Source organism: Pararge aegeria, chromosome 4 (genome assembly GCF_905163445.1).
Source record: "Pararge aegeria chromosome 4, ilParAegt1.1, whole genome shotgun sequence".
In the NCBI taxonomy this organism is placed as follows: domain Eukaryota; kingdom Metazoa; phylum Arthropoda; class Insecta; order Lepidoptera; family Nymphalidae; genus Pararge; species Pararge aegeria.
The window spans coordinates 6459373-6474019 of NC_053183.1; the positions used below are offsets into that span (position 1 = coordinate 6459373).

A 14647-nucleotide genomic window follows, 5' to 3' on the forward strand; every position below is an offset into this window, starting at 1 on the left:
CATAGTAAATAAAAGCTGTATTTGACAGTTCGACAGTTCAAAAACCGGAGTGCTCCGATCGTCGCCAAACTTTACAGGATTACTCGCCAGGTCAATCCCGAGATTCCCTGAAAGTTTCATTGAAATCGGTCCAGCCGTTTCGGAGCCTATACGGAACATACCCACACACTTTCTCTTTTATATATATAGATTATAAAAATTTTAAATATTTAAAAAAAGCCTTTACTGGCAATGAAATACTTTTATGAAAGATCATTGTTTATGGTATAGCAACATATACCTATTTATCTATTTATTCAACTCACTAGTGTTTGCCACTTGTCAATTCCACGCAAGCAGCTTGCTCTATCTGCAATGTAAACAACTGACCTTGCCTCCTTATGGGCTAGGATGTACACAACTAACAAACATTCCTATCTTAATTAGTTTACAATATATACACAACTATGCGTAAGTCTTAAGGTACATAGCATGCAAACCAAGTCACATTCCTTCACAGAGTAATTAACATTAACTATTGAGAAAGGAGAATGGTAGCTGGTTTGGTTTAGTTGCGACAACACAAATCAATCGATTGCGCTGGTTAAGCGTAAGTATGATCCGAGTTCGTAACTGGATTAGCACGTATGACTTTGATGAGGGATGGACTAAGGTCATAATTTCGAAAAACCAGACGGTCGGGGCAAATCGTACGCAGAGGGTTTATCGGAGAGCCCGTGTGGTGTTACGTTAGCCCTTGACCGTTATCTCATCTGAAATATTATCGGTGGTAAATGACGATGAAATCTAAGATGGTAGCGGACTTACCTTAGGGGTATGGCAGTTTTTTTTATTCCACTACAAGCTAGCCCTTGACTGCAACCTCACCTGGTGGTAAGTGATGATGCAGTCTAAGATGGTAGCAAAAGGAATAATTTCCCAAATCTAGGAAAGTATAGTAATTTTACCCCTATGAGGTTTCTACGCGATATCGCACCGGAACACTAATTCGCTTAGCGGCTCGTCTTTGCCGGTAGGGTAGTAACTAGCCACGGCCAAAGCCTCCCAGTTATATTAAACCTACAGATACCCCTTATCGGTTTCCATGCTACATCTTACGCTAAATCGCTTAAAGGCACGCATTTGTCGAACATATTCGACCGGAGCCGCACCAGACCAGACCAGAGGAAATTTAGAAATTATAAATTCCCCTCTTATTGCTCCCTTGACGGTGATCGAATCCGGACTTCCCAATTATAAGACAACAGCGCTTATCACTGCGCCTGCATCGTCGTTTTTGTGATAGTTGTCGCGCATTATACAAGAAGCTATTTAGGACTGTTCTTAAAGTATGTTACAAATTTTTCGGCCGTCCAGAGTTTACCTGTAAGTATGTGTATCACAGAGTTCCGCAAACCACTCAATTTTCAATTGTGCGACTAAAATCTGATAATAATCATAAACAATGAGTTACAGTACGTTACCTAAGCCGCATTGGAGCAGAGTGAGGGGCAGAATGAGCCCTTTATCTCTGCTCTGAGCTTAACGCTGCTTTAACGCCAGATTTAAAAGAGCTTTAAAGAAGGCGAGGGTTTGACATCACAATTCGGTAAGTTTTCCCCTTATGTAATAAAAGTTATTTTTTTTAAAGATCATCATCAATACCATATCAAGCGATTGAGGTCCATTGCTGGACATAGGTATTTTGTAGGGAGCTCTAAATACCAAAGACCTGGGTCGCTTGGGGCTAGCGGCTCCCTGCGACTCGCCCAATGTCATCCGTCCACCTCGTCGGGGGTCTACCAACGCTCCGTTTACCGGTGCGATGTCGACATTCCAGCACCTTGGGACCTAACGTCCATCGGTCCTACGAGCTATGTGCCCCGCCCATTGCCACTTCAGCTTCGCGACTCGTTGAGCTATGTCCGTAACTCGGATACTTCTACAGATTTTCTTATCCTTGATTTGATTACGTAGAGATATTCCTTCTATGTACTCGTTACATTGCACTTTCGATCGCCCGCTGTTATTCTGAGCCTGATCTTGTGAGACCCATACTTAGCTACCACGTTTCGGCTAAACTTAGACACCTTATTAATTATTATTTTATAAACATAAAGTTAAGTAAGGAATATTTGTTTTATGAAGGCGCCAATCAGATCTTACTCTGCCCTAACAACCTTTTATCATGGGTGGCCAAGGGTCGGCCTTGATCTCCCTCCTTTTAAAGGAGACCATGGCCCGCACCGGTATACTAAAAAGCGATTGATTATGTTGTTGATATTGAGGATTTAAAAAATTAAGAGTTGGGTGAATTCCAATTTACTTAAACTTCAGTAAAATGCTGGGGTCAGAATATTTTAATGAAAATTGCACAAGTTGCAAATGTTTAAGTTTCAATACCTGCTAAAAGCCAAAAGGTTAACTTTTGGCATACAATAATTTACTATCAGCCCGGCTAATTTTCCACTGTCTTATGATCATGACACAGGTTAATATTAATTCATAGCAGGGGACTTTTTCAAAGTGAGATACACAAACTTTGTTCCAATACTCTTATCTTACTTATCATCGGGAGTAAGTACTAATACTTACAACTTTTTAAAAACAACTGCCTTCTTATACTGGAAGTCCGGAATAAGTAATACCTACCTACAGGATAGAAAATATCGTCTGACGTTTAGTAGGTACACTTCATTGTTCGCGTCGTAATCATTAATCTCCAACACATTTATTTTAACGTTTATTACTGGTTTAACTACCAAAAATGCTTAATTGTTAAGATATATATTGACACGATAGAAAATTTACAACGGTTTCCATTGCAGAGGACTAGAATTAGGCACTCCACTAGTAAAGCTCTTGAGAAAAGATATAGGTAGGTACAAAGTTTTTTTAGACCGAAACAACAGCTCAGGTGGGTATCTACCTACGGACCAAACATTTATGTAATGATGGTGATAAATTCCTTAAATTTATACTTACTTATAAAAAAACTGTAACAGGTCGAATTCTGTACGTTGAAGATATTTTAAAATTTCTTTTGGTGTGCACTATATAACCAAATGATGATACCACCCTGTTTGCGACCAGTGCACGTCATATGGAAGAACTACTTCTCGGAATGTAGCGCGTGAGCCTAGAGTTCGTATTAAAGATTAACCATAATAAAACTAAGATGATGATTGTAGACCAAGCCAATAATAACTCGCCAGAACTACCCCAGATCGCGAACTGCGAGGTCATCCATATGCTTGGTACTTTAATTTCGAACAAGAGAGTTGCGTAGAAGAGGTAAAGCGTATGTCGATAGCTAGAACTGCGATGGACAGGCTGAAGAAAAGAAGAATTTATTATTATTATTATTGTTTTCCCCATATTTTTATACGCTGCAGAGACGTGGACTTTGAGACTGGCCGAGAAGAAGACAATTGATGCTCTGGAGATGTGGTGCTGGAACGAATGCTGGGAGTGTTATGGACCGAATTTTGTACCAACATCTCTATACTCCAAGAAATCGGCATTAAAAAACGTCTTTCGACGTTAGTACAGAGTCGCATCTTAAAATTCTTCGGGCACGTCTCCCGGCCTGAGAGTGACTCCATAGAGCGTCTTGTCGTGCAGGGCAAGGTTGAGGGCAGTAGAGGTCGAGGAGGGTCACCCATGCGATGGATCGATCAGTACCGTATAAACATGCATTTACCTACCCTTAGTCTTACATCACCTCAGTCTGCATCATGTCTTACCATAAAATGTGATTGCAGCCAAGCTTTAGGAAAAACCTTTTAACCGTTTTAAATATAAAAAAACATGTGTACCTACGTAAGTAGTAGTCATTATTCACTAACGCGTAAGTCCATTTACGTTATTTCGTTAGTAATTCTTTGGTGCGGTTTCCTTCGTTTGGAGCTGGTGCGATGGTATTTCCGTGGGCAATGTTTCGGAATTTAAAGAGCCGTTTTGCGGTCTGTCCAAGACGTTAGACTCATTGATGCAATCATGAAGTCATAGACTGATGACACATTTTAGAGCTTAAATAACTTGTTTTTATTGAAACGTAGAATAAAATAAAAAACAGGGAAAAAAATCAAAAATTGTACGTAGATAAAGTGGCACTAACTAATAGGTATAAATTGATCCGTTTATACCTCTTAAGAGTTTCATTCTTATCCACATGAACGGTGAGCCGATGGAGTTTCGCTTAAATGCCAAAAGTATTTTCCTCCTAATGTGAAGTTCGTGGCGAACCACTAATTATAATTAATTTATTTGATGAATCCAAAGCTTAATCTAAATATGAGAAGCTAAATAATTTTGGTACTCAATTCCAAAGACTTCACACAACATTCACTATTAATCAACCTGATACATAAATAATATAAATTTGTTTTATATTATTTTCTCTCTAGCAATCGCGCCGTTCTCATACCATCGTTGCCGAAATTATTAGGTCATGAAATGAAAATATACTTTATTTTACACCAAAGCAAAACAAAACAACGTCGACAAGTAAACAATAATTAAAAATAAAGAAATATTACGCAACTATCATGTCTTTTATCAGACATATAGCTAGTGTAGCCACTCAGGCCGAGATTGCCAGAAAAGCAGGTTCAAATTCAAATTGCCGGTTCCGAAATTTAGTATTCATTTTAAATTTGTAAAGATATTTTCTCCAACTGTAGATTAAAAAAAAACTTTCATAAAAATAATTGATCAAAACAATATGTTTATATGAGTTAACTCGAATTCGAAAAAAATCGTCTGCTTCGATCCACGTTATTGTGAAAATAATCACTTTAACAGTGATTATTTTATTGTCATCATGCTGACTTGCAATTCTATTCAAAGTAACTAATGATTGTTTTTTATGAAAGAATTTTAATATAATATATGTAGGTACAAATGTACGAACGTGTCAACCTCATAAAATTTGAACTATGGTCGGCCATCAAGCTCAGTCATCATCTGGCTCAGTCCCCCAGAAGGCTATGACGAGCGTAACTCGTAGTATGATCTATAATATACGTGTTTACATCTTTGGGAGTTATAATAATAATATACTACATAATTATTATTATAACTCACTGTATTGCGAAAATGAACTTACATACCTATGTGAGGTTAAAAAAAACTAATCTAATAAAAAGGTATTATAGCTCTTCTGTACCATTATCTTCGGTTGGTTGCCTTCTGAACTATAAGCCAGTTTCGTCTTTATAACCTTCGAACACATGGATGTTGGTGTTCAAAGCATATGGCGGGACCGTCATTGGTCCCAGTAGATGGACGGACGACGTCAGTGGACATTTGTTCCTTATAGATACGTGGATGTCCAGTAATATTAGTTACCTACTACGTAACTATCTAGGTTTTACCGAAAGGTACATCAAGAAACTAGATTTTATCAGTAAATACTTAAGTAACTACGTATTTATCTCTAACATAGTACCGGGCTCACTAGTTTTATAACTAAACGTAGGTTGCAAAGAAATTATAATATAGGTACTATTATTAATAATATGCTGAATTGTATATAATTAATATTAAGGATTTTCCACGAAGTGAATGGAATATAGATTATTAAGTTACTTATTCAAGGTGAACGAGTGGCTCAACGCCACTGCGTCTAAGTCTAGAGCGACGGACCCTGACATAATATATTATACATATTTATATGAATATTGAATACCTATGAAAATAATATGATAATGGTTGTATTAAACACTGTAATACAAACATTATAAATTTTTGTCTTCAAAAAAAAAATGAAATTGACTTAGTGTCTATTTGGTAATTCTGTAGATGGGTAGGAAAGTATTCAGCCGAAATCGGTAAGTAGACACATTTACTAGTTGATAATTAGTATCAAAGATTGATAGATTGTTGTGCCATCAGTATACCAAATTATAAAAAAAAAGTTGCCAAAAAGTATCTACCGGTAAAAATTTAATAAATAACAATGGACAAGAATATTACCAACCTCAGTGGAAAATCATTTAAATCGGAAAAAAGGCTTTGTACCCATAAACCTTTAGTTAGTACTATATCATATTCATATTAAACAGATAAGTTTAGCAAAAGTAACTTTTTGTAATTTCGACGACAGTGCAGTAAAATTCCATGCGAACTATATTCGGCTAGGTAGGTAATGGTTACACTTGTAAGTATGTATTTGCCGATGAATTACAATATTATCATGTATCCTGTAATACAGGTAATTTTATAAACTGTTGTCGAACCGTAAAGCGGGCTTTTATGACAACCGAAGTTTCTATTATTTATTATAGTAGAAAATAGTACCTACCTACTTAGAAACTAAATAATTTCGGTCGATATTCACCTAACCAGGTATTATCGAGCGACGCGCCCACTGCCTACTTGCAATCCATATTGAAGACTCCTGCCAGTAATAATTATTGTTCATCATCCACGACCACATATCATTTATAGGTTTTTTTTTAAATGAGAAATTGCCTTTTCGATTATATATATATATATACATGCATTAATGTAAGTGTCAGAGAGACGGTGGGGTAAGTTGTAAGTGGCAGGTACACCTTAGGGTTGCCATTTATATGTTACAATAATATGTACCTATGGCTATTTTCTCGAAAGTAGGAAAGTTATGAAAAAACTTTATTTGATCTATCCTGACTTTAGAATATATTTTAATAGCGTGTTAAAGAAACCAATTTCAATCCGTTTCTGTACACGTAGCGCGACGGATTAATTTTTAAGTTGAAGTAGTCATTAGTCATTTGTTGGAAGGAAAAAGAAAATACATATTATCTTCTTAAGCCAAAATAGGAGAACCAATAAATAATTCTATATTTTCAAACGTTTTATGTTTTAAAAGTTGAAAATATTGTAGGTGGTCTGTGGTTGCATGTTACTCATAAAGTACATATTGCATAGTATAGCGGACCGCTATACTATGAACATTTAAAATAATTTCTAAACTTCTTTGGCTATTTTACACTATTAGTAAATAGATTGAGGAATAAGTTATGACCGCGCAGTCACTCACCAATGCGAGCGTTCGGGTACAGTGGGAACCACTACACTTTAGTAGTGGTTCCCTAAGCTCAAAAAACACCCACCCATGCCAACCCTAAAAACACCCACGTAAGCGATCAGACCACAGCCTACGTGTCTGCTACGCCGCTCCGGTGCGCCTGTGTCTACGCAACGCGAATTATAAACACTGCGAATGATTCCATACCTACATCAATCTAATAAGTATATTTTAAATGTTTGCTTATGATTGCGAAATAATTGTGCCATAACATGACACGTGTTTATAAAAAGTTGATTTCTAAACCGTTAATCTTTAGAAACAACGCAGTGTTATGTACTATTTTAACCTGTCTTTATTATTTATATACGTATTTATTTTAATAACCATAAGAATAAAATAGAAATACAATTTATTCAAAAAGCAAGTGCCTACACAATCAAGAAAAATTAACAAAAAAAAGGGTAATGCCAAATTCTTCTGCCGGTGTACTGACAGTAAGAGATTGAATAGGCTTACCTTATAACTACGTAGCTCGCGCATCATTGTAGTTACCTCCGCGGTACGTCTATATGTTAGATACTAGCGATACCCGCGACCTTTTCCGCGTACAACTTTTGATAAATACTTTCCAAACTAATTTTCTTCCGTCATCCAAAGGTACCCCATTGCCACTCCCGCCTTCTTCAAAAATCGAATGCAGAGCCGGTTTTTTAAGTCCAAATATATATAGATATAGATATAGTTAGAGATTTTTGCGTTTCCTTTCGCTTAGACCAGGGCGCGTTTGGAACCCGCGTAGCTTTAGTTTTAATTTGGCGAACGAAGTTATCACAATCCCCTTAAAATTATGTAAACATGTTATATGTATGAACGCTTCATAAGTGCCTGTGATAGGCCTACATGAATAAAGAAATTTTGAATTTGAATTTAAACAAACTTTATTATTACTATCGGTTAAGTAGGTTTTTTAGCAAAAGAGCAAAATTACACACGGTACTTAATAATAAATATTACACAGACATGACAGGAAGGTTTTTACTTGTTCGGGTTGTATCTCGTGAGCCGTTAGGAGAAAAAACACGTTTTGTCTGGTGGGAGGCTGCGGCCGTGGCTAGCCGACAAAGATGTGCCGCCATGCGATCCTAAATTAGACAGATTAGGATTCTGGATTAGGTATCTATAAACCCTTATTATTTAGGAGAGCTGCCTGCAATAACATTATCATTTATCATTACATAAAATCAGGACCCTGATTTTCAGCATTTTTATTGCATAAGGTTATGACTTACGCATCGCATGAAAAAGTGAATTTAATTAAAAGATAAGAAAACTTAATTATTTTACTTCATTCGAGACATGTTTGTTAAAATTCTCCGGTTATTTTGCATAATTTGTAAGTGAAAATATATTTTTTCTTTCTTTTACCTTATTTTTTTACTCTATTTCCCTAAATGGAGTTAGTACGCTGTAGATAGACGGAGAGAATTAGATGAAGCCAAGCTGTGATAACCATCATTATTTCAACTTATCGATGTCCGCGGTTGGACATTGATCTTTGGTACGGTTTTTTTACACTTCACTGACAGTTACCAACGTCTCTCTTAATGTTCTCAGTCCAATTAGAGGGGTTCTGTTAACGCTGCGGGTCAAGGATCCAAGGAAGGCCTAACGTTGATCCTCCGGTATATTTTACTTCGCATCTCGGTGTGATATGTCGGTAGCTTCGTCTATCTACGGATCTCCTGATAAAAGACTGTCACGTAGAAAGAGTGTATCTCCATCGCCCACTGTGTGACTCTGAGGATCTCGAGCTTACGGAGTCCAAACTTAGGCAACATATTTCGGTGTAGGTTAAATAAACATAGTTAAATTTATGCAGACCTATCTGACGGAGGATAGTAACTCACCGCAGCCACTGGACCAGAAAAAAACAACTGTGAAATTGACCTAACCGGAAGAGTTCATAGATTCGGTCTATATATATGTATCTACCTAAGGCCAAGCAAGCCTCTAAAACCTAATTCAGGTGTCTGATTTACTAGATTAGCTCTACTTTCAAATCATTCCTCTGTTTGGTTAAATACTTGCCTAGGTAGTTACATAAAGATTTTCTTTTCAAAGATACATGCCAAGGTGCCATGTATGAAGAAGAAGAAACCGGCTTACAGTTCAAAAGGCAACCAACCGAAGATAATAGGTAAAATATCCATAGATACTTACTTATAAAATTACAACTTAGGCATACCCATGCCAGCCTATCAACATCCGAAAGAGTGATTATATGAAGATAAAGATATACCCATCTCATAGATAATAGCATAAGCCGTAAGCATTGGAACACCTCGGTAAGTGGGTACGCTGCTCCAATTTGTTCGCGATTTTTACATTCCCGAACTCAGCGCCGACGCTTTGGAGACTGCTCAAACACGTCCTTTACAACTCGTACATGGATCTCATCCACTGTCACTGATAACACCAACCGCTCATGGATCTCATCCACTGTCACTGATGCCTTGTCCAACCCAAATTCTGATCATCAAAGCAGGCATAGTTTAAAGTTCCGTTCATGTCGAGTCCAAGACTCAAACTGTGCAGAAGCTTCACGCTCGCTCTAGGCCTCGGTAATCCAGTTTCAATTTACACAGAGTTTCAGTTCAGATACAGTTGCATGAACGGTGTCTGAATTGTACTCTTTTGACATCAGGTGATTTGAGGTCTCGCTAGGGCCGATATAAAAAAATTGCGATAATCACAAGTTAGGCAGCCGAAACACGGGTTTGTGAATAAAAACCGCATTAAAAGATGATTTTTAAATAATATTTTTTTAAGTAAGAAGGCGCTTATTCTTTTATTAAAACTTGTTTGTTTTCCAGGTGCGGGATATGTCCCACATACTTTCAGAAGCTATGCGCATTCGATTTTCAAACAAACCAGACTTATATATTCGACAATGCATGCATAATGGATTTGTTTAATTGTATACATGGCACAGGTTCGTTTTAAAAAGAACATACGTAGGTATTTATTCCTAACTAGATATTGGAAGAGGATTAATCAAAAATAAAGACCGAAAAAAAAAATTTAATATCAATTAAATTAATTTTATAGATTAGAAGGAATCCGAGAGACTTGCCCAGATAGATTTGAACCATTTCAAAAAACTTTTTAAAATTTAGCGCTACAGCGAAACGTTATTCGGGTTGAAGGTCACGCGTGGCCAACCAATCACGTGCGACCATGTTTTTATGATTATTAAATTTCGAAAATATTCTATCGAGGTGTAAATATTGGGTGGCGGAAATACACTACACACACTTACACTACGCGCTTACACTACTTCTTTTACGTTATAATTAAGTCAAATTAGCTTAATCCATTTTCAGAATTCATCAAGTTAAACTACGAAAATTGCCTGTACTTCGGCAACTTCGCTTACGTGCATGGCTTAAAATATGAAGATTATGACTATGGCGAAGACCATATAATTATCAGTAATTCAAAGAAGAATCCAGATTTTGTGCGCCGATGATTATTCTAGAGTATGTATTCTAGATTATTCTATATCTTTTTTTTGTAAATATTAAAAACACAATGAAAATCCGAAATTCCTTGAAACAGTTTTTATTTAAGTCTTAATTAAATTTCAGTAAATGTGCTGGATAAGTATTTTTATTTAAAACTTAAAACCATGGCAGCTCAGTACATTCACATTTTACTATTTCAAATTGATTTCATCACTGTTAACTTCACATAACACTATTGTATTTTATGAATTAAGGATAAGTAAACTTTCTTTACTATTAATAATTACCGGAGTTTTAATGCACCTATTGATTATTTCATTACCAAGCCAGCCTTTGTATCTACCAATAATAATTCGTGATAAGCACAAAGGATGCCTAAGTAAGAAACATTTGCTATGTGACTGCCATGTGGCTCAGTCGCTTGTAATCTATTTTGTCTAGTTGCACTAGAGGCCTTAGCTGGTCGGCAAATGCTCGCATATCCTCTCCTATTGCATCTTGGCCCGTAGGAGCCAGCACCTAAAAAAAAAAATTAAACCCAACATTAACTGTGAGGTACCTAACCAGCCAACACTCACAATTCCTCATCAATCTAGGGCATTGACAAGATAAAGAAATAAGTTCTAAGGTTTCACTTTTGATTTCGTATACTATTTCTATAAATATAGTATACATTATTCTACTAGTCAAGCCCTTTCATTTGATATTGAGGGAGTTTTGAAAAAATATGCAATCTGTCGCAGTCAACTTGGACCGATTTTCATCAAACATAGCTGAGAACACTCAAGTACACTGTTTAAACAAAACACACAAAATCAAAATGGGTATATCTGCCCTAGAGCTACACAGTCCCACACAAACATACTCATTTATATTAGGTAGGTAATTTTATTTCTATCTTCTTGTTTACCTTGCCCCTTTTGGTTTTTTGTGATGCATTCAAGACTCAAATTATTAATGTTAATAATGTGTTCACTTTTATGAGGATTATTTATTACTTACTTAATTGTTGTTGTGTAAAATTAATATTAATATTAAAAAAACTTGTTATTACTTATATTTAGATCTACTTTTAGTTATTACCTGTTTTGTGTACCTAATAACAATAAACAATAAACAACAACAATAAACAAGAGTTTTTATAGGAGTAAAAATGAAGATTAAATATTTATTTGTTACTAGTTTAATTGACTTTTTTGGCAATAATATCTAGGTGCATATCATCCAGTCTAGAAGTATCCAGAATATTCAACTATAAAATTGAGTGGCTAGTTTGCCTGATGTGAGTGACAGATTTGTCAAATAAAAATAAACTTACCGATAATTCCACAAGGTAACTTTGTGATATTGGTTCTGGGGCCATAGAACTCTGTGGTATTTTGAATACCTTGGCAACTGTTATCTTCATCCGACCCTTTCTGAACATGTACCCTGCAACCATAAATTATTGCAAGCAGTTTATATATCAATCCAAACAAAATTTAATCGTTTATTTTACAAAATGCCAATCTAGAATATATTCCTTATTTCAGGAAAATTGGTTAAGTAGTTTTTGCGTGAAAGTGAAAGTGTAACAAATATCCAGCCATCCATACAAACATTCACATATTTATTCAAATATTAGTAGGTAGGATTTGTGGCAGATAAGAAGGAAAAACTAATTTGTACAGAAACTATACCTGAAAGTATAGTTTATTAATGAAACTATGTCATAATCAAAAAAATGTATATAATAAAAAACAAAACACCAAATTTTTTTTTTTTGAAAATAATAAAAAAATAAAATAACTTATTTTATTATCAAGACGTATACACATCAAGGTTATTTAGATGCATTTTTTAGGGGATAGATAGTACATAATTAAAATAAGTTTGTATTTAGTCTGTGGCACTTGATTTGTTTTTAGCGGTAGGTGTAGGGCTGAGTGGCAATATCACATCTATGATTATGCAGTTCTTTAAGTATAATATTGAAATTTTTATATCATTGTCACACATGCTAATGCAGGTGAATCTCTCTTTGGAAACCTATTATTACCTTTAACGCTATATTCGTATTCAATTCTACAACCCAGCTCATTGAGAAATTCAAACAGCATCCCACTGCATGCAATGTCCAAAACACTCCTCAGAACAGTTGGCCTGTTCTTTTCACCATCTGCTTGGCCAATATACCTTAACTGATAAGGCATATCTCGTGCATCTAAAGCTTTTCTTACTCGTAACATGGAGGGTAGGGCCTACAAATGGAGAGAGGTTGTTAAAATATGCAAAACTTATTAATAAGCCTTCCTACTCCGTATTTAATCAAATTAAACATGTGTCATAGTATTTTCTTAAAAAATTTTGTGAAAGTAATATATGAAAAGGGGACTTGATTTCAGGTTTTAAAACAATTATAATAAGTTACAATATACTGAAAAGTTAATTCTTTGAAAGTTACTACTATGTGAGCACAAGAACAAATCTTATTTAATGGATATAGAACACAAACATACCTGCTGATTAGGATCCCTTAATATAAAGCAAACCTCCTGATCATCAAAAGTCTCTGGACCAGCATCCACATTATCACAGAGCCCACGAAGTCTATGGAGCAGCACTTCAACAGCAGAATCTAAAACAGAACCCTGAAAACATTTATAAGACTTTCATCAAGGCATAGTTGTATCACACAAAGTTACCTTGCAGAAGATCTCCAGTGAAAGTGCTCATCTAAGATCAGCACTCAGATCTAAGGGGCCACGTAAGGTTTGTAATTAGAAGACCTTGTATAAATGCACTAGGAAGGCTACCATACATCAGTTAGGTGTGGAGATAGATTGTCAAGTAGAAGGGAAGATCATCATCATCATCATCATATCAACCCATTAACGGCCCACTACTTGCTTATCTCCAAAACTGACTGATTTTGGCAGGACTTTCACTGGCAAAAACTCATGTCTTAGTATACCTATGCTCTATGCATTTTGATTTTTTCTAAAACGATACAAACAATGGATGAAGTTGCTAGTATTAATGTTCTCTTTTTTATCTACTGCCACTACTGGATCTCTGAAACTCTGAACATCTTCATCATTTTTTGAATCTCATATTTACAAAATATTATTATAAACATTATTTTAGGTTGTAATGACACTACATATACCAATAGTGTAAAATATGAAACAGTATTTAGCAAATACAGTGGCATACTTTTGGGTCGAAGTATTATTCTATGTTTATAAAATTACTGTAACACAAAACAATAGTTTAGAATGGTAAAATTTACTTCCTGAAAAAAAAATACGCCATCAGCTTTTCATACCTAAATTGAGTAAATTCTGCATTCAAACAAATGATGCAGACTGGCGTGCTATGCATACCGTTTTTGAGTTTTGATACCAATTTAGTTCGGAAGTTTTAGAATACTGACCCAGTCAGTATAAAAGCCACTTAACAAAACTCCATACAGTGTTTTGCAGTTTTTTAGACCTTACCTGCAATAAATATTCCTGATTGTGTATTATATTTGCTTTCACCGCTTGCGACAAACTATCTGTTGCAGTCATCGGAGGTGCATTTGCAGCCATAGCGTGTTGGTATCCTAAATTACACCAGCTTTTTAAATTGGGTATATTTAAACCACGGTGCAATAACTTCTTATTTATATAGTCTTCTTTTGATTTATGGCCTTTCGTAGTGCCAAAACAGCACAATGTACTTTGCCACTGTCAAGCGGTTTCGGTTGTTTTATTTGTATAATCGTGTCGGTGAAAACACTTTCAGAGATATGTTAAGGATCAGAATATTATAATTTACAGCTGTTCCTTCCAGTTTTCTTCTTTTGATTTATGGCTTTTCGTAGTGCCAAAACAGCACAAGCCACAATGGAGAATCTGGCATAAGATAGCAATTCACAGATTAAACCCTGTATGTATAATCTGTGATACAGCAGTGATAAGGATAAGGATAAGAAGAAGAAGAAGAACACCCTTAATCAAAACAAGAAGAAGAAAGAAACTTGTGACAGTTTAACCATTTTTAGAGTTCTCTTTCATTTCCATAAACCTTATTTTTATAATTTTTGTATTATACATAGATACCATAACCTGTGGGTTATCCTATGAAACTGGCTTTAGAA

General features: G+C 35.5%; 2 protein-coding genes across 2 annotated transcripts; one reads left to right on the forward strand and one right to left on the reverse strand.

Moving 5' to 3' along the window:
* Positions 1–8522: 8522 nt before the first annotated feature.
* Positions 8523–10660, forward strand: LOC120623381. The gene is made up of 4 exons (XM_039889382.1): positions 8523–8558; positions 9122–9197; positions 9874–9992; positions 10384–10660. The coding sequence occupies exons 2-4, from the start codon at positions 9139–9141 to the stop codon at positions 10527–10529; spliced, it is 324 nt and encodes a 107-aa protein (XP_039745316.1). The 5' UTR covers positions 8523–8558; positions 9122–9138; the 3' UTR covers positions 10530–10660.
* Positions 10606–14433, reverse strand: LOC120623380 (mediator of RNA polymerase II transcription subunit 18). Its single transcript, XM_039889380.1, has 5 exons — positions 14004–14433; positions 13023–13154; positions 12563–12764; positions 11843–11955; positions 10606–11043 (listed from the first exon to the last, which is right to left on the reverse strand). The coding sequence occupies exons 1-5, from the start codon at positions 14094–14096 to the stop codon at positions 10918–10920; spliced, it is 666 nt and encodes a 221-aa protein (XP_039745314.1). The 5' UTR covers positions 14097–14433; the 3' UTR covers positions 10606–10917.
* Between the last annotated feature and the right edge of the window lie 214 nt (positions 14434–14647).

Coding starts and splice junctions, on each gene's coding strand:
- LOC120623380 (XM_039889380.1), bottom strand. CDS start 14,096: ATGGCTGCAAATGCACCTCCGATGACTGCAACAGATAGTTTGTCGCAA. Junction 11,956..12,562: donor ATACGAATATAGCGTTAAAG/GTAATAATAGGT, acceptor TTATGGTTGCAG/GGTACATGTTCAGAAAGGGT. Junction 11,044..11,842: donor GTTACCTTGTGGAATTATCG/GTAAGTTTATTT, acceptor TTTTTTTTTTAG/GTGCTGGCTCCTACGGGCCA.
- LOC120623381 (XM_039889382.1), top strand. CDS start 9,139: ATGTATGAAGAAGAAGAAACCGGCTTACAGTTCAAAAGGCAACCAACC. Junction 9,198..9,873: donor CAACCAACCGAAGATAATAG/GTAAAATATCCA, acceptor TTTGTTTTCCAG/GTGCGGGATATGTCCCACAT. Junction 9,993..10,383: donor TAATTGTATACATGGCACAG/GTTCGTTTTAAA, acceptor ATCCATTTTCAG/AATTCATCAAGTTAAACTAC.